General features: G+C 45.3%; 2 protein-coding genes across 4 annotated transcripts in view; both read left to right on the plus strand.

Annotated features, from left to right (window-relative positions):
- LOC135398924 (intraflagellar transport protein 122 homolog) overlaps positions 1 to 11,558 on the plus strand; it is a 21,585-nt gene extending 10,027 nt beyond the window's left edge. For 2 of the 3 annotated variants that reach the window (XM_064630491.1, XM_064630492.1), the window contains exons 17-29: positions 47 to 210; positions 828 to 999; positions 1,564 to 1,666; positions 1,719 to 1,865; positions 3,030 to 3,130; positions 3,854 to 3,969; positions 4,039 to 4,204; positions 4,571 to 4,679; positions 5,859 to 5,978; positions 6,067 to 6,134; positions 6,199 to 6,360; positions 6,890 to 6,979; positions 11,473 to 11,558. In XM_064630491.1, coding sequence (XP_064486561.1) covers positions 47 to 210; positions 828 to 999; positions 1,564 to 1,666; positions 1,719 to 1,865; positions 3,030 to 3,130; positions 3,854 to 3,969; positions 4,039 to 4,204; positions 4,571 to 4,679; positions 5,859 to 5,978; positions 6,067 to 6,134; positions 6,199 to 6,360; positions 6,890 to 6,979 — 1,518 coding nt within the window. In that variant the 3' untranslated portion in view covers positions 11,473 to 11,558. The remainder of the gene's footprint in view (positions 1 to 46; positions 211 to 827; positions 1,000 to 1,563; positions 1,667 to 1,718; positions 1,866 to 3,029; positions 3,131 to 3,853; positions 3,970 to 4,038; positions 4,205 to 4,570; positions 4,680 to 5,858; positions 5,979 to 6,066; positions 6,135 to 6,198; positions 6,361 to 6,889; positions 6,980 to 11,472) is intronic. The other variant, XM_064630493.1, reaches the window with a different exon arrangement.
- Positions 11,559 to 12,792: 1,234 nt separating this feature from the next.
- On the plus strand, positions 12,793 to 17,325 carry LOC135397480 (L-threonine 3-dehydrogenase, mitochondrial-like). Its single transcript, XM_064629085.1, has 5 exons — positions 12,793 to 12,835; positions 12,890 to 13,212; positions 13,499 to 13,589; positions 14,747 to 15,013; positions 17,192 to 17,325. The coding sequence occupies exons 1-5, from the start codon at positions 12,793 to 12,795 to the stop codon at positions 17,323 to 17,325; spliced, it is 858 nt and encodes a 285-aa protein (XP_064485155.1).
- The last annotated feature ends 564 nt before the right edge of the window (positions 17,326 to 17,889 follow it).

Genomic DNA, 17,889 nt, shown 5'->3' on the forward strand with positions numbered 1-17,889 from the left:
TACGCATTTTTATCTTTTTAAATAGATATAATCGCTTTGCCTTCAGGAGCAAGTTGGACCCGACTCTGCGGACGCTCAAGTTCTGTTGCGCAGAAAAGCCGAGTGGGCTCGTAGCAGCAGAGACCCGCGTGCAGCAGCTAACTTGTTCCTTCTGGCAGGGGACGCTTTAAGTGCCGTCGACGTCCTCGGCAAGGCTGGAAGTGTTGATGCGTATGTGTCGTATTTACCGGTAGGATGCATGGTGAATGAAAGTGTGTCCAGTGAGGTGTATGGATTAGAGCAATGAAGTAGTGTGTACCTTTAGAACTTATGGTTACATCTAAAAGTTTTATCGTAAGATAACTTGCTTGGTGCACACCTCATTTTAGCATTCTTTCAGTGTTGCACGATGTTGTCTTTAAAAATGCGTACGGTATATTCTTATTGCAAAATGTGCGTTAGTCAGCTTGCAGAAAACGATAAATTTTAACGAGTTTATTTTCTCAATTTACGCACCGTTTCTCTCTAGAAAGGCAACGCTTGTGGTTTCACATTGTTGTGTCTGCCCGATTAGGATGTAAAGATATGATACAAAGAAACTCCAAATGTTAGATTAGGTGATATTAGATTAGCAAAGGCAAATGTGGAGAGGTTAGTCCCAACATGGTCAGCTACTCCACTTCTAGCAACCTAAGATAAAAGTTAACAATAAAGAAATCACAAAAATCAAATCAAGATATTGAAAAATGGACAAAGTGTTCATATATGCACATTCTTTATGCTTCCTACATTACACTTAATAATGATTGCACTTTTATATGTGCAATATGTCTATATTGCACATGCAGACTCGTGGAGCTGTCCCAGCGGATTGATCGTCGCGATCGTGAAGCACTGACACGCTGTGCAGAGCTGTTGCTGCAACATGGACAGCCCACGTTAGCGGCTGACCTCTACCAACGTACTGGGGACAACAAGGCCTTGCTTAAACTTTACATCGATTCTGCTTGTTGGGAAGAGGTATTTGTAATTAGCACATCTACCACACTACCAGATACCTTGTAACAGAAACTGTAACAGGATACCCATGGGACAGCGGACTGTGCATTTCTCGTTAGCACGACAATCCGCTTTGTGACCAAAATCTGCGGGAACGGTGCTGGTCATATCAACGAGGGTTCACTGTATACGCTCGTTCGTTCGAATTACCAGGAGTGTCTCCCCATTGAAAATACATGTGGCTTGGAAGGGACCCGGACGAGAGTTCGAATTATCCGGGGGTTTGAATTAAGCGATTTCGAATTAACGAGATTCTACCGTATTACAAAATTTGGGATAAATATGTTGGTTGGTTGGAAGAAGCACCAACAACAATAGTGGGTCATCGTAATTTATAGTGATGGTGCCAGCAGTATAGTTACGCGCAATATTCAGCAAGGTAAAATCTTTGAGAACAACCGTTTAGGTATAGTAGTAACACTGAAGACATTCTGCACATTTTGTTCTTTATCTCTGTTTTTATCTTTAGAGTATGTTAATAGTATATCGTTATCATCTCCCTTTATTGTTTTCCCCTTTTTTAAGGCACTTGCTATGGTTGAGGGACAAACAGAGTTCCAGCGTGAAGTACAGTCGAATTACGCCCGCTGGCTTGCCGAGAACGACCGATTTGCCGAGGCGCAGAAAGGTAAGCGTGTCGCTGTCTTCTCAGGTCACGCACTCATCTTCATCCTGCAAAGCTTTTCACGCTGCTGGATGCAGAGATGAAGCCCTGGACGTCCTCGAGCAACTGGCACGAAATGCAGTCGACGAGCATCGGTTTCGAGAAGCGAGCCACTGTTATTGGCTGCTTGGCAGACAGCTCCTCCAATTGGCTGCAGATGAAGGTCAGGGGTGATCTGTACAGTGCAGTCCCGTTAATTCGAACTCGAAGGGATTTGTTCGAATAAGGCGGAGTTCCAACTAGAGGGAGCCACTCGGAATGAGGGCTTGACGCGTTGACGGGGCATACCAGCTGTGTCGGAGACCCGTCACGGCTCGACAGGCCTTGCCGCACATTCGCGGTCACACAATGGTGGAAATACTATAAGAGGCTCATTCTTTCCAGAATATTTATTTAGAGGCAAGCATCAAAACAGCGCAGGGCAGCTAGTTTTTTTTTCAGCCTCAACTATAAGACGAATATCGCCAACCCAATTCGAGAAAACATCGCTGCCAATTGCTGCCATTTCCTTGACTGTGTAGTCAACAGGAAGGGTCTTCGCCCTCTTAAAACAGCGAGGTTTGCTTGCTTTGCCGCCGCTGAGTAAGCGGCATCGTTCCGGGCCGCTCACGTTTGCGCGCACCGTTGCAGTGATTCGTTCCTTGCTGCTCTTTCCCCTGGTAGAAGTATTGCTTTTCTGAGAATTTGACTGGGGAAAAGTAATAAGTAAACTTAATATTTGTTAAGTAAAGGTGTCCCTGACACACCAGCAGCGGGCAAGCTGGCGCGCGGACCGATGCGTAGTAGCCGGGCACAGCCGGACAATCTCGTTCGAATAAACCATTGCGCACGTTCATGTGTTCGAATTACTGGGCGTTTTTCCTGATTGAAATACACCTGGCTTTGCAGGGACCCGAGCACCAGTTCGAATTATCCGGAAGTTCGAATTATCCGGAAGTTCGAATTATCCGGAGGTTCGAATTATCCGGAGGTTCGAATTATCCGGAGGTTCGAATTATCCGGAGGTTCGAATTATCCGGAGGTTCGAATTATCCGGAGGTTCGAATTATCCGGAGGATCGAATTATCCGGAGGATCGAATTATCCGGAGGTTCGAATTATCCGGAGGATCGAATTATCCGGAGGTTCGAATTATCCGGAGGTTCGAATTATCCGGAGGTTCGAATTATCCGGAGGTTCGAATTATCCGGAGGTTCGAATTATCCGGAGGATCGAATTATCCGGAGGATCGATTTATCCGGAGGATCGAATTATCCAGAGGTTCGAATTAACGGGATTGCATACCATGGTTTGCTCGAATGTGAGGCTCAATAGCAGCGTTTTTACAGACGTGAACTCGTTCAGTAGACAATGCCTTCTCGACCGCTACGCCAAGTTGGAGCGACTGGCAGACATCTACTACGTGTACCATAACGTGCATCGCTACATCGTGAGTGGTTGTATTAAGTTTACTGGAAGTGCGCAATGTGCATCAAGAAAAACGGATGGTGCAAGGACAGCCATAGATATCTATAGATTCAGGTACATAAAACCTAATAATCTGTGTAAATTCATACCAATGGATAAAACGATAATGACAGATAAATACAGAATGAATACATAATGGTAACGACAGATACCTATAGTTTATTATAATTTATCTCTACGAGCACTTTTGGTGAAGTCCTTGTGCACACCAAAGTTAAAGTAAACATCACACATAAATTTTGAGCATCAGTGGGCATTAAAATGTTAGGTGCCAAGCAAATGCTTGTTTACCTGATCTGGCCAGTACAGGAATTTGAGAAGAAATTTTGTGACCTTCTGATTTTCAGCTAAAGTGGGTTGAGAATTTTTTTGAGGGAGAGTGGATGTCTGTTCACCTTGACTAAGCTTTCTTGTAGATTTCCTCCTTGGTTTTGAATATTTGGAGTAGTAAAGAAGTAGTATGTGGATATTGGAAGCGGATCTTGTGGCTTCATTTGTGCTTTCCTTTGGCTGTCAACGTCCTGAAATCAATGAAGTCAATTTTTGTTACTGCAGCCCGTAGCGTGCAGGGACAATTGGGCACATTTCAGATACGTCATATGACACACTCTGAAGTGTGTTTTATTACACATTTTTTACACATTTATTACTTTTATTACACTTTTATTACACATTTTTGTTTCAGGAAGAGCCATTTACCGCATTTTTACCGGAAGCCCTTTTTCACATGTCAAGATACCTACTGCACGAACTGAGCACTGCTTCCGGCTCCTACGAGACGGTTCCCGGAGTCTCCGTGGTGTATCCTCACCCATCTTGTCAGTTAATACTGGATCTGCTTTAGACCTAATCTTCCTTAATACGTGTCAGTGGCGTACTATACGCGCTGTGCAAGCAAAGTAGCAACCTGGGAGCGTTTGGTCTGGCACGAAGGTGTCACGAACGCTTGGCCAAGATGGCCGTACCAGCTCGATTCCGTGAGTCCCTCGCCCTCTCGGCACTGACGGTGCGTGCTAAGCCATTCAGCGACGCACAGGTCAGGAATAAGTTCCCACTGTTACTACATTGTTACTACAGTAGAACCTCTTTATAGTAACTCCTCTTGTAGTAAACGAGAACTGCGGTCCCGATAGAATCCCATACATTCAATGGCACACCTGATATAATTAAACTCCTGATCTAGTAAAATTTCATCATGGTCCCAGAGAGTTTACTACAAAGGGGTTCTACTGTACATTGTTACTACATTGTTACTACATTGTTACTACATTGTTACTACATTGTTTCTACATTGTTTCTACATTGTTTCTACATGTTACTACATTGTTTCTACATGTTACTACATGTTACATTTACTGCGACACTTCTTTTCGAGTTTGACAATAACATGTTATTATTATAGGATCTCTTGCCCGTTTGCTATCGTTGTTCCGCAACGAATCCGCTGTTGAGTACCGGACACCAATGTGTGCGCTGTGGTCAGTCGTTTGTGCACTCTTTTGCAACTTTAGGTACGTCTTCTTTGAAACTTTGGAAGACTTAGTGCTACTTTTTAGTACACGTAACTTGGGGTGAAATTGGGTGCTACTTACGCCTTTGAGTGTTACCAAGATAAAGGTGCGCTGAAACAACTCCCCCTCTTTGGAGGAATCGTGCGATACAAGATGTGGGGATTTGTCTCCTGAACATGCCAACCCAACGTCCATGCGATTCCCTGTTCAGAAGTTATTAGAGACGGAAAATCTGGCACAGTCCACAGTGCCATCACTCTCTCCCTCAGTCCTCACAAAGGCAGTATGTGCCATGAAAGAAAACGATGCATGTGGCTCATCACGAAAATTTGCAACGCATGCCCGTTCCCACAGTAACCGTCTGCTTCCATTGAGGAAAATTTGTCCAAAACATCCAAACTGCTGTCGTGCGCCTTGGTCGTGTGGTGCTCTGCTACTGATGGTTTGTTCCCAAGGAGAGCTGAAATAAACTATAGTTGAGAACATAGTTTCGTTATAGCTTAAAGTAGCACAGAAGTCATTTTTAACACCCAGTTTTCTTCCTATAAAACTGTTAAGTAGGCCAGCAAGATGCACCATGCGAAGTAATTTACACCACAGCGTCATAATTATCGGAGAAATTGAATATAAAATACGCCGCAAAATGCGACCGTGCGCAACGGTGGTGAAGAGCAGTACCAGCCTGTGATCTGCCTGGAACCTCGCACTGACGCTATAAGGAGAACGTTCGCTGCTTGGCCTAGAGAAATGTCGTCTGCTACTCCGCTGTTCGGGGTTTTGAGAAAGCTTTTCTCCTTGCTCGGTAATGCTTCGGCCGCTCCTTCTATCCCCAATTCTCCGGAAGAACTGGCAAAACAGGTTTACGGCGGCAAAGGGACATGGCGCTGACCCCCCACTGAGCGGCGAACCAGAACGAGTTCTCCTTATACCGTCATCGGTGACGTGGTATCATACCTCCTCATCCTCGTTACAGCTGGAGTGGCGAGTTAAGGGTAAACGCGCGGAGCTACGTTTATGTGAGTTTTTTTCTGGGAAACAAATTGCACACATCAAAACATTTCGCGCTATTCGGTATAATGACACACACACTTTCATCAGATGTCTTCATCTTGAAATTTTTTTGGATGGCCCTCTGTACTCCTTTAATTGCTTTTGGTTTGTTGCGCAATACCTTTGCAGAAGTCTTACCGTTAGTCGAATACACCCTTGCGAGTGGAATCTCGGACGACGAGGCCGTCGCAATAATACAAGGGACGCAGAAACCCGAGAAGAACCATGCAAGAAAGACAGAGTCGCTGGGTATCCTTTCTGCTAACATACATTTTATGCTGTAATTTTATGACCGCTAGTAATATCAGACTGTCAGTATTCCTAACAGTTGCTTCAGTACCCAGCTTCCAAACTTTAAACATCGAACACGAGGAAGACTCTGAAAATGTGCCCTGGGGGTTGGAGGTAGGCGTTACTCTAATGTTTGTCTCCTATGTTTAAAAAAAAAATTGTGTGTCAAATCCCTTAGGACGGGTCAACTCTGGAGACTCCGACACTCGATAGGGAAGCCCTAGCGAAATTGGGGCCCCGCGATATTATTCTCTGCCAACGACCTCCACCTCTTCGGCACCAGTTCTTCCGTAACGTGCTACCAGATGTCTCTGTCGTGGCCTGTTCTGCTTGTGCCAAGGTTAGTTCCGTTTCTTGCACTGAATGTGTGGCCAATGCCCTGGATGATAAATAAAGTATTTTTGCTGTTTCTTTCCTAAACTATATATTTAAAGTACAGTATCTTTAGTGTTCCCTAATTTCGGCAACTTTCTCCAGATTTGCTGAAATTTCTAGATTTATAATTGCTGAGATTGCATGAAATTATCAGTGGTTCAAATAAAAATTCAAAAATTCCATGTTAAAGGAGTGTATTATGCGTGTAGTTAGAACAAGTAATGATCGTAATACCTGTCGCTAACTGCCGTATAAACCAGGTAAGTCGACCCCATTTTCGGAAGAGAAAACTAAGGAACAATTTAAAAAAATTAATTAATAAATATCGTGCATTGACCGGCTATAAGACAAGGGCAGTTTTTGACGCCCAGTTTTTTTTTGGGGAAAAAATCCTTTACCTATATTCCAGCCTTGTTGTATTACCTCATATGATGCGACATTAAGTTTGTTCTAGTATTGACGTGATTTTACGATCACATGTAATGTTTTTGCAGGTCTTCCACAGCGATGACTACGAAATGCAGACACTCCAATATGGCTACTGTCCTTTCTGTCAAACACCAGTTGAAGGACTTTCTCTCTAAGTGAGCATTGTTACATTCGGTCGCTGTGGTCACACCTCGGGTGGTACAGTAGCGGCAAAGGTTGTACAGGATGAATCACTAACAAAGCATTTATAAGGTTTCGCATGCAACATGTTTTGATAAAAAATATTATTGCGAAACATCTGTATCGTCAGAAATGCAGAACACAACATCGAAGCCTTTGATTACCCACTTTATTGGATTAAAAACAACCAGCCAGCAACTCGTTTGGCACATATTATCAGAACCTTTCTCACTGTAGAAACATTGAATGATAGCATAAAGTTGTCGAAGTGGCGTAATGTGTGCGAGAGTTTGTGGAGTGAAGGTACAGATACAGTGCCAGCCCGTTAATTCGAAATCTCTTAATTCGAACTTCAGGGTAATTCGAACTTCAGGATAATTCGATTTTCGAACTTCTCCGAATTTCTTCGAATTTCTTCGAATTCCTCGATCAAATTCGAATTTCTCCGGTCCTGGCAAAGCCATCTGTATTTGAGTGGGGGAAAACTCCCGGTAATTCGAGCATATGAGCGTGCGCAACGGTTTATTTGAGGGAGATTGCCCGACTACGCATCGGCTGGAAAGCGCCGGCTGGCGCGCTGCTCGTCTGTCAAGGATACCTTTACTTATTACTTTATGAGTCCATTTCTCATAAAAGTGATACTTCTGCCAGAGGAAAGAGGAGCAAGGAACGAATAACCGCGTAACGGTGTGCGCAAACGTGACCGGCACAACGATGCCACTTACTCGTCGGCGGCAAAGCAAGCCTCGCTATTTTGAGGGGATTAAGAGCTTTCCTGTGGCCCTACAGCCAAGAAAAAGGCAGCAATTCGATATTTTCTCGAACTGAGTTGACGATATTCGCGTTCGCGGGCTTCGCGATCATAGCGTTTACAGCGTTTATATAGAGTCGCGGCTTAAGGCGGTGCATCACCACCGACGCTCTATGGGAATCCCCATATATTTTTCAACTCCCGTAGCGCCGCGAAAATTTGGTTGATCTCCGTGCAACTGCTTTTAAATGGAAGAGGATGCTTAGATCTAGTGCATGATCGAAGCAGATTTTGCGTTTTAGACTCAGAAATTTTTATATCGTCGTCGAAAGGTTTGGGAAAAGCTATATTTCGAGATTCCGCTCGCTTACAAAATAGAGCCGCCCAAAATCGAAAATCTGGCCCGATCACGCACTAGAAAAACATATCACCATTTCGCTCGCTGCGCCATCCCTCGATTGTAGACGACGAAGTACCGGCTCTGATGCACCGCCTTAAGAAACGAGCGCAAGCGCCTAAACGGCCATTTTTTTGCCCGGAGCCGTTTTGATGCTTGCCTTTGAATAAATATTATGGAAAGAACGAGGTTCTTATATGTACGCCATCGCGTGACCGTGAACGTGCGGAAAAGGCCTAGCGAGACATGACGGGTCTCCGACGCGCTGCCAACGCATCAAGCCCTCATTCAGAGCGGCTCCCTTTATTTCGAACTCCGCTTAATTCGAACAATTATTCGGTTCCCTTCGAGTTCGAATTAACGGGATTGCACTGAACAGCACATATACAATATCGTAGTCAGACCTCAAAGGTGGGGGTTGTGAGGGAGGGAGGGTCTTTGGTGGAGGGACGCTTAGTCCAGTTCCTGTTGCCAAGCCTGTGTAGTTACCTCACGTTTTTAATTGTTATAGAACCATTTTGGTTTGTACACACATTTTTTTTGCTGTTTGCAAATGTCTTCATATTCGTCTTCCTAAATTATGTGCTGCCTGTGTTTGCTAATAGGGTTGCACTTTTCTGAGTTTTGGGTAGGGATGTTCTGCATAGGTTTTTAAGTACAAAGCTTCCTGTAGCCTTTAGTCCTCACTACAGAACTTCCCTACTACTTTATTCTCATCCGTGACTACTAACAACAACGACGACGACAACAAGAGAAAGAAGCTCTGCATGTTTGTACTGGTCCATGTTTGTAAATATTCGGGCAGTGTTCTTTAAACAAGTGGCGGTGATCCAGTAGTGCAGGCAAGGATAGGATCGACGTAGGAAGGTGACAGGACTTGGACTCTAGGTTCTGGCAACTCAATCTATACTCTGCTGATAGTCAGACTACCGAAGAAGATCATTTTCTACATGCGGGCATCGAGGATGGCAAAGCAACAGAGGACTACGGGACCGTCTTGTGGGTTGGCACATTGTGTGCTTCTGCACATACATTTAAACAGTAAATATAGCAGCCGAGAAAGTAATTACCGAGGTCATCGAAACATTCTTTCATGCTGTAAACGACGGCATTACCTGTGCTAACCTATGTACATGACTGACACCTGATTTCGTGGCAGAGAAGCTCTCAGACTGCCAGGGTCCGACAAGGTCCAATTCATCACTTCCGTGTTGACTGTTATGTTTTGTAGCTAATGAGTGATATGTCTGTCAAACACAGAATTAGACACAGCAATGGTAGTGCAACCAGCCAAAAAGGTGGTAGGAACGTTTGAGCACTGTTGCAGCCGTCATAGTTGCAGGTGAGGATGCAGCCTTGCATAATGTCCTCCTGGTAGCGGAACGCTCCGCAGGAGTTGTCCATGTTTTCGAGAGAACACACGCGGATGATCAGCTCGCTGTTGGTGTCCACTGGATGTCACATAGTTAGCACACAAGTTTGTTAGGCACCTACTCGATGCAATGTGAGGCATGCAGAACTTAATATAGTACAGTCAAACTTCTTTATAGCGAACACCTTTTTAACGAAAATACCACAACAGCAAATTTTTTTTGCGGTCCCGCTGGAGCCTATAGGTCCAATAATGGACATCCTTTTTAACGAAAATACCTTTACTGCGAAATTTTTTTGCTGTCCCCTGAACTTCGTTGTAGAGGAGTTTGACTGTATTGACGACCAATGGTTTGCCATCTGCATGCAACATCAGTCCCTATTCATGGGCTTGTTCAACCACCTCTGACAATTCTTCTGCTTCCATTGCTAATCGGGGACTACTGGATATGCTCTGCGACTGCTAACACTTTCTACACCTTCTGAGTCAGGTATTTCTTGCATGTGCATGTACCGTATTTACTCGCATAATGATTGTACCTCGATTATTGAGAAAAAAAAATTTTTTTCATAAAATAAAAAGTGCGCTAAATACGCGAGTAAATACGGTGATTGCTCCAATACTACTATGGCTATTGTGTACTTAACCCATGCGATCTATGTAGAACAAACACGGCCCATAGACAATAGTGAATGCCCAGAAGGAAATGCTTCGTACCAGTGCGCCCAACGAGTTTGACGCAGAAATGTGCCGGAAAACGGCCGATGTGTCCATCCTTGGGGACCATGCAGTCGGAGGTGTAACGGGCGTACGCCGGGTGGAATGGGTCGTGGCAGTGCGGGTCCGTTCCATTGACGCTACTGCAGGTGTAACAGCTGATACTACATCCTGCAGATAAACAGATTGAAAGCTACGTGACTCGTGACTTTCCTCATGGCTACATACGGTTGCATCACCGAGGACACAATACAACGATATTTCATCAGCTTGAAAGCACTGCAAACTTCACGCGCATGATATCGGTACTAATCACGCACACTAATTGTCTAACGGGTACTTATCGTATCGTACAGTCGCGACTGTGGCAGGCGCAGCAGATAACGTACCGCGTTCAAACGTTGCGAACAGAAGCAACACCGCAAGTGACACAACCGTAGCTATCATTTTCGCTGCCGTTATCGATAACGCCGCGACATTTTCACGGCCACCGCTCGTTGGGAAGCGAGTGCGCTCCTTCCATTCTACGTTCACCCCGCGAAGCGCGCGCATACTCCCTGCGCCACCTTGCGCGTGAAAATAGTTTCGGTTTCAGTTTCGCATCCTTCGTCTGCTTTGCCCGCGAGCGAGAGTAGCGTCGTTTCTGCGTACGGACGTCATTTATCTACGCACCGTGAGGTGATCGACGTAATTACGGGGTACGGCCTTCCACTGCCATTGGAGGAAACTCGCTGAGGTACGCGTTTCAGAGGAGGTTCACGTGGCGCGTAGTTGCGTCCGTCCTGACAGGTTGAATAGGGAAAGACGACGACGAGGACTTGACGGTTCCGTCTGCTCCGTCTGCTTTATTGATCGCTGCACACGTAAACCTGCCATCTGCTGCGACATGCTCGCGGCTTTCGTAAAACCGGTAAGAATCAACGGCAGTTCATTTTTCCGCATTTTAAAATTCTCATCAACGAATTTGACAAAAGGTTATTCCGCAGCGTGCCATATGGATTTTCCTCGTTTTTTTTTTTTTCTCACTCGCGAGCTGCTGAGATCATCGCTGCACGATGTGTGGAGGATGTGTATTTGGCGCTTTTAGGGCATGGTTAACAAAGATCGCACGCATTACTCCAGGGTATATCTGCACATGTGGGACCAAGTATTCACGTAGCCTTTGTGGTGCCTCGAATTGTTCGGAAAGCCGCGCATGTGGCATATGTGATGAAATTTTTCCTCACTGCAGCGTACTCTGCGAACCGCGGCAGTTTGCTTGCAACACCGGCACACAGCATCGGAAGCTAATGAGCCGCCGAGGATTCTCATAACGGGTAAGGTTCGCATGTGGATACATTCGTTTACCTGGTATATGCGTTTCCATGACGACCGCCATATAGTATGGAGGGAGGCGGCAGAGCTAGTTTTTGTTACCTTGATTTTTTTTTTTTTTTTTTCTTCCGTGGGTTGCCTTCAGTAACCTCGAACGCGCGGCATAACTGGTGTATGATGAAGGACTCTGGATAATGCAATCTGCTTTGCAGTGCCGCGATTTGTGCGCGATAATTTTCGAACTGCATTTGAGAGGAGCAGGGTATAGGTGAACAAGCACACACAGGCAATGGGCACCTCCAGGATTTTTTCCAAGGGGGAAGGTTTTCTGAAGACTTTCCAGACGAATATCGGCGAAGTTCCCCATGAAGTCGGCCCAGGACGCATTCTGACCCCCCTGTCCACATCTGCTGCACCCCCCCCCCCCCCTGCAAACAGGTGGTTGTTTTTCTGAAGAACATATAGGGGAGTTTTTGGTGACATTGCACATTGGGGCGACACAAGGACGTAACACAACACAAGGAAGTCGCAGCTTTCAACCTTTACTGTGCTATCACAAAGAAATGTACACGGAACAAGCAATACAGGATATGTGTCATTCCCCTTTTACCCGTACTGACCCCCTCGCCTCATCAAGTCTGTTTACGTTTGTGTCAGGGTCGTCGTGGGTGAAATAACACACTTCATTTCAAGATGTTTATGTTTTTTGTTTCTACCGCATGTCTCACGTGTTTATAAATAGACCGATACTGAACGGGCACTGGCTGCAGCCGCACTTCAAGATGTGGTTTGCCAGTTGAGAATTTACAACACCTTTTGTTTTGACTTTATTCCCAACACCATGTTGTTTTTGTTACCACGTGTTTCTGCATTGTATTGTAGGTTGTTCTGTGGATTTCGTTTTCACGATTGCTTGATTAGTGATTTAATCGCGTGAATTATGGCAATTAACACGTCTGCATTTGTGGCACGTTAATTTTTCCGATTTCCGCAATGGCGTGGCGACTGAAAATTTATGCGACTATCTACTGCGACTATCTATGTGACTGCGAAGATCTATGATAATGGTAACAGAAGTGCTTGCTCGTCTTTTGCAGGAAGCTTGGGACAGTTGGGCATAGGCTTGGCCAGACTGCTCAGGTGAGAATTACGGCCGTTTTTCGTCTTACCTTACCTTATTCGTGCTAAGAGAGAAAGGTCGTCTTGCAGGGAGAAATATGGCAGGGACAGCGTCATCATGTCCGACATCCTCAAGCCGCCGAAAGAAATCCTTGCCGAGGGTGAGAGGCACCCGACGTAACAAAGTGCCGTAACTGAAACCCCGATTCCTTCAGGACGATACCTCTACGCGGACATCCTGGACTTCAAGAACTTGCAGGAAATTGTAGTAAACGAACGCATCGACTGGTTGGTGCACTTCAGTGCACTCCTCAGCGCTGTGGGCGAGCACAATGTCCAGCTTGCGATGCGAGTCAACGTTGAGGGTGTCCACAACGTGATAGAGCTCAGCAAGCAGTACCGGCTGCGCCTCTTCATACCCAGCACCATTGGAGCCTTTGGTCCCGATTCCCCACGCAATCCGACACCCGACCTGTGTGTACAGCGACCGCGGACCATTTACGGCGTTTCCAAAGTGCACGCTGAGCTGCTTGGAGAGGTTGGTTTTATGTCTACGGTGTGTTCTTGTAGATGAGACACGAATCGACGCATGCTACGTAATATATGTACGTCTCTAATATACACTACAGGTTTTCCCGGCAGTTTTAATCCGAGTGCCAGCTAAATCAATCCGTGCCCCATAAAGTTTGCGTGGCACATGGATTAATTTAGCTGGCACTTAGATTAAAATCGGCGGGAAAACCTGTAGATGCTTGCGTTCCATAAAAACTGCAATCATCATCAATTCACTGGGTGTCCCTCGATGGACTCTCTGTTCTTCCTAGTATTACCATCACAAGTTCGGACTCGACTTCCGGTGTTTGCGGTTTCCTGGGGTCATCTCCTACGACACAGAACCTGGTGGTGGCACCACTGGTGAGGTCTTTTTAAAAACTATACATAGGTTAATAAGCTAAAAGTCTCACAGCAACAGAACACCGAGATACAGTATGCGATAGGGAGGTGCGAGCGATATAAGATGAAACTTCAGTGTTTATGAACCTGAGTAACCCCCCCCCCCATGAATTCCCAGAATATTCTTTAGACATCATGCGCTATTTGATGGCAGCAGATAAAGGAATGTAATACAGGTAATTGGAGCTTTAACATTACACAACAGCACATCTGAGATTTTTTAATTATTATTCAAGCCTCCCCCCCCCCCCCCCCCCAAACACACACTTTCAACCCTAAAGGCACCTTACCACCCCCAAAGCGAAGCTTTTTCTTCTCAATTTGCCGTGTCTTTGTAGAAAAACCATAACATATAAAACCAAGTGACCGGAATCACACTTAACTATGACACACCTCAAGTTACAGCAGAACCCCGTTAACTCGAACTCTCATGCCTCGAATAATCAGTTAAGTCGAAGGCTTCTTGCACGTCAGAATAATTTCCTGTGCTTGCCACGTATTTAGCATTGCGTATCTCGAAAGGTTTTCGAGACAAAGTTTGTGTATCTAGAAGTCTTACCAACGAAAATTTTGAAATTTGCAGCCCCGCACCGCAATTCACCGAAGTTATTTTCTACCCCACCTTCTCATTCTCTGGGGAGAGGGGGATGGCTGGTGTTGCCGCGTTGTTGCACAAGAGCGGTCACAACGATGGCCGACAAGACGAAGGGATGTCAACAAGGAATTAAGTTCCGCGTTCCGCGAGCGTCACATGCTTAGCATTTCCTTCCTGCGGCTGCTTTCATTTCCCCTCACGGTGCCTTGCAAGTGATTTCGACACTTTTCGTAACTTTTTTTTTTTCGCGTCATTGTGTGTAATTGCGGTTCCGTCGCGGAAGTAAGTTTACTGGAATGTATAACTTTTACAATTTATGATCGTTACCTTGAAAATTTCGGAATTTTGTGTATCTCGAAGCCCCGCTTATCTCGAATTTCCCCCTTCCCCCCTTTTTTTACGACTGTGAGCTAGCAGGGGTTTATACAAACTTTTTCTCTTTTTTTTTTCGATCGTGGCTTCAATCAATTAGATCAATGCCAATATATGGCATTCACTAACCCTGTTTTTCATTCGCTTCTAGACTACGCGGTCCAAGTGTTCCACGATGCCCTGAAGCAAGACCATTACATCTCGTACCTATCTCCGCACACCCGCCTTCCCATGATCTACATCTCCGACTGCCTGCGGTCTCTGGTGGAGTTCATGGAGGCTCCTTCCAGCACGTTGAAGCTACGGACGTACAACGTGTCTGCCATGTCTTTCACTCCTGAAGAACTCTTTGACGAAGTGAAGAGGCTTCATCCCGCCCTGGAGATCACGTACAGGCCGGACGGGCGGCAGAAGATCGGTACGTCGCCCATCTTGGGTCTCTCGTGGCACGAAACTGTTACTGTCGGTACCTAAAATTATCTGTGAAGCTACCAGCGGGTCCACGAGCGAGCGGGTTAAAGCATCCCGCTCGTTGCTGGTAGCCGAGGTCATGCTGGAGAGTGGGAGGTGGTGTGTTTTTGTCTGAGGTTTTCCCCGGGTTTTCTGAAGACTTTCCGGACGAATGTCGGCACAGTTCCCCAGTGAAGTCGGCCCAGGACGCATACTAACCCCCCCTCCCCCCCGTCTCCCACCTCTACCTGGTGTCCTCTCTCCATCTATCCACATCTGTGCGTCGCTCGTAGCTGCGGTTGCTTCGCGGCACTAACACGGAATCAAAAAGAAAAGGCAAAAAATTTTGTGAAGCTGAATTGTTCAGAACGATCGATCAGCATCGTGGAGTGGAAATAGATCCTTGTGTTTTCAGGTTCTGTGTTTTTTGAACATCGGTGGAGTACAAAGTTTGCTTTTATTGAGTTAATTAGGTTTTAATTAGTTAATTAATTAGGTTATCTAGGTATTATTTAGTTAGTTAGTTAATTGAGTTGATCAATTAATCAATATCGAAGCACTTCTTGCGTTTCAGATAAGCACAGGTTTACGTTTCAGAAATTGTATCTGGTCGAGTCAGTTTTAACTCGATTGAACCGAGTGACTCAGAACGGGCAAAGAACTTGCAAAAATGAGTAATACGGTCATAGCAGAGTTCTACTCTGTAGTAATGGCGCTGCTGCTATCTAAGTTTGCAAAGTGTTTGTCGGCTGTATTTGAATCGAAATTGAGCCACTTCTTTAGTCCGCACGGCTGTGAAGCTTGGCTTAGGCCTCTAGAGGGGGAGCAGCCATGGAACCAATACTTATTACCAAAACGTTCAGGTGCAATAGTCTATGTGTTAGTCAGAGCAATATACGTCAGTATTGATGGTACCTCGAGATAACATGACCCACATCTGACAGAGACGTGCAAAAAAATTTATTCGAGATTCAAAGGTATAGATTCTCATTATTCGGAAGCCATATTCGAGCCATATATTTACGACAGAAAAACAGTGTTCTTTTAAAAGACGTGCGAAGATATTACCTTGCATACACCGAAGAAACAGGATTGTGCTGCATGAGTAATGCACAGAAGCAATACATTGTAACACGGTCACTGTACCTGTACATTAAGAACAGTGCAAGGAGCAAAGTACCACGGAGTGCAATACAGTACTTTCTTTCACTGGAGTGCATATACTTTGTATCTTGCACACACCTATCATTCACGTCTTCAAGGATTTTGTAAGGCGTACCCATGCGGGTCAGGTGCTTCTTGCAGATCTTGGTAAGATGGAGAGTGGGATGTATAGTAGTATCTGGTATTTGAGCCGAGCCGGTTGCCTGAGCCTCGCACGTTTTCTGACTGCTCTGAGCTCTAGGTTCACGCTTTGTCTCTCGTGTTCGCTGCTGTTTATCTTTCCCTGCATGCATAGTCAGCGTGCTGTCAACACTTGGGACTTCTACAATAACACCTGCTTTTAGCAGCTCTACTCAGAGTTTGTCCTCTATGGAGTAAACACACAACAGCAAGGACAAAGTTTTCCTGTTTCGTATCAAAGTAAATTGAAAGTAGAGCAACTTCAGCACGAGTGGTACAGGCAAAGCTGTCACGATGTCAAAGCCCCCTGGGGCACGATACCCCCCCCCACACACACACACACACACACACTCGGAACGGCTCTGGGTACAGGCAATGGCTGTTGTTTGGGGGCGTTTTATTCCAAGAAAAATACTGTGTACGGAGAATTTTTTTTGTGTTAGTTGTCACGTCAAGTGGCATCTTTTCGTAATTCGCCAGAAACAGAAAAAAACGTTTGGATGGCTTTCTGGGCTCCTTTAAGTACACTGCAAGAGTTTCTGCATCGTAGTGGTGCTTCTCCATCCAGCATGTTTGCTTGGAAGCGGTTCGATTACACCGCAGGAACAGTCCTGAAAATCAGTGCGATTCCTGTAGATGTGTAATAATCAAATACTACATAATATGTGCATCAGTGTCATTACGAAACAACAATGCGCAGGCTTTTGAATTGTCACACCAGCATTAAAATTATAACACAATTTTGTAGGGAATTAACACGCACTATTGGTGCTTCGTTACAAAGCGTGACTGCTTCTTTCAGCGGAGTCATGGCCCGAGGTGTTTGATGACTGCAATGCTCGAGCCGACTGGGGCTGGAAGCCCAAGTACGATCTGAAAGAGATGTGCAAGGTGATGATTGACAACCTTCGGCCCCGCTACAACAAAGGATCTTGATCGAGGTATTGACACGTATTGTTCACTTGCCTTGTCCCACTTTCCTTTTGTGCCAATGAACGCTCCAAGAACAATGTCTAAGGCAGGTAGTGCTACGGAGATTTAACAATGACTGATGTATCAAAGATATTTTTCCGCTTTTTTTGCTGCGCTAAGTGCAATTTGAAAATCTCAGTTATGTACTTTTTTTTTTTTTTTTTTTCAGGTTTTACAAGATTCTGTGTGTTTCTTGAAGGGCGGCAGTCACGCAGCCCATTGCCAGTGTCCACCTCTCAGTGCTTTCCATGAGACGTCTATTTTTATCTAGTGCGAAAATGGCACGGAATAAATACATTCCACCTCGTGATATTGGAGCAGTTCTGTACAGAGTGTACTCTTTTCCCATTTGATTCGTGGCTGAGCAAGATACTGCTTACTTTTTGTCGTAGCTCTTACGTTGAGCTTAAATTGGCCACGGCTACTCAGGGGCATACTCAAGCTGTTTTTCGCTCAAAGTTTTTCACTCATTGATTCAGGCTCAATTAAGGTGAAAAAAAAAAATAAAGGACCTTCCAATGAGCGTCT

The sequence above is a fragment of the Ornithodoros turicata genome, chromosome 6 (genome assembly GCF_037126465.1).
Source record: "Ornithodoros turicata isolate Travis chromosome 6, ASM3712646v1, whole genome shotgun sequence".
NCBI lineage: Eukaryota > Metazoa > Arthropoda > Arachnida > Ixodida > Argasidae > Ornithodoros > Ornithodoros turicata.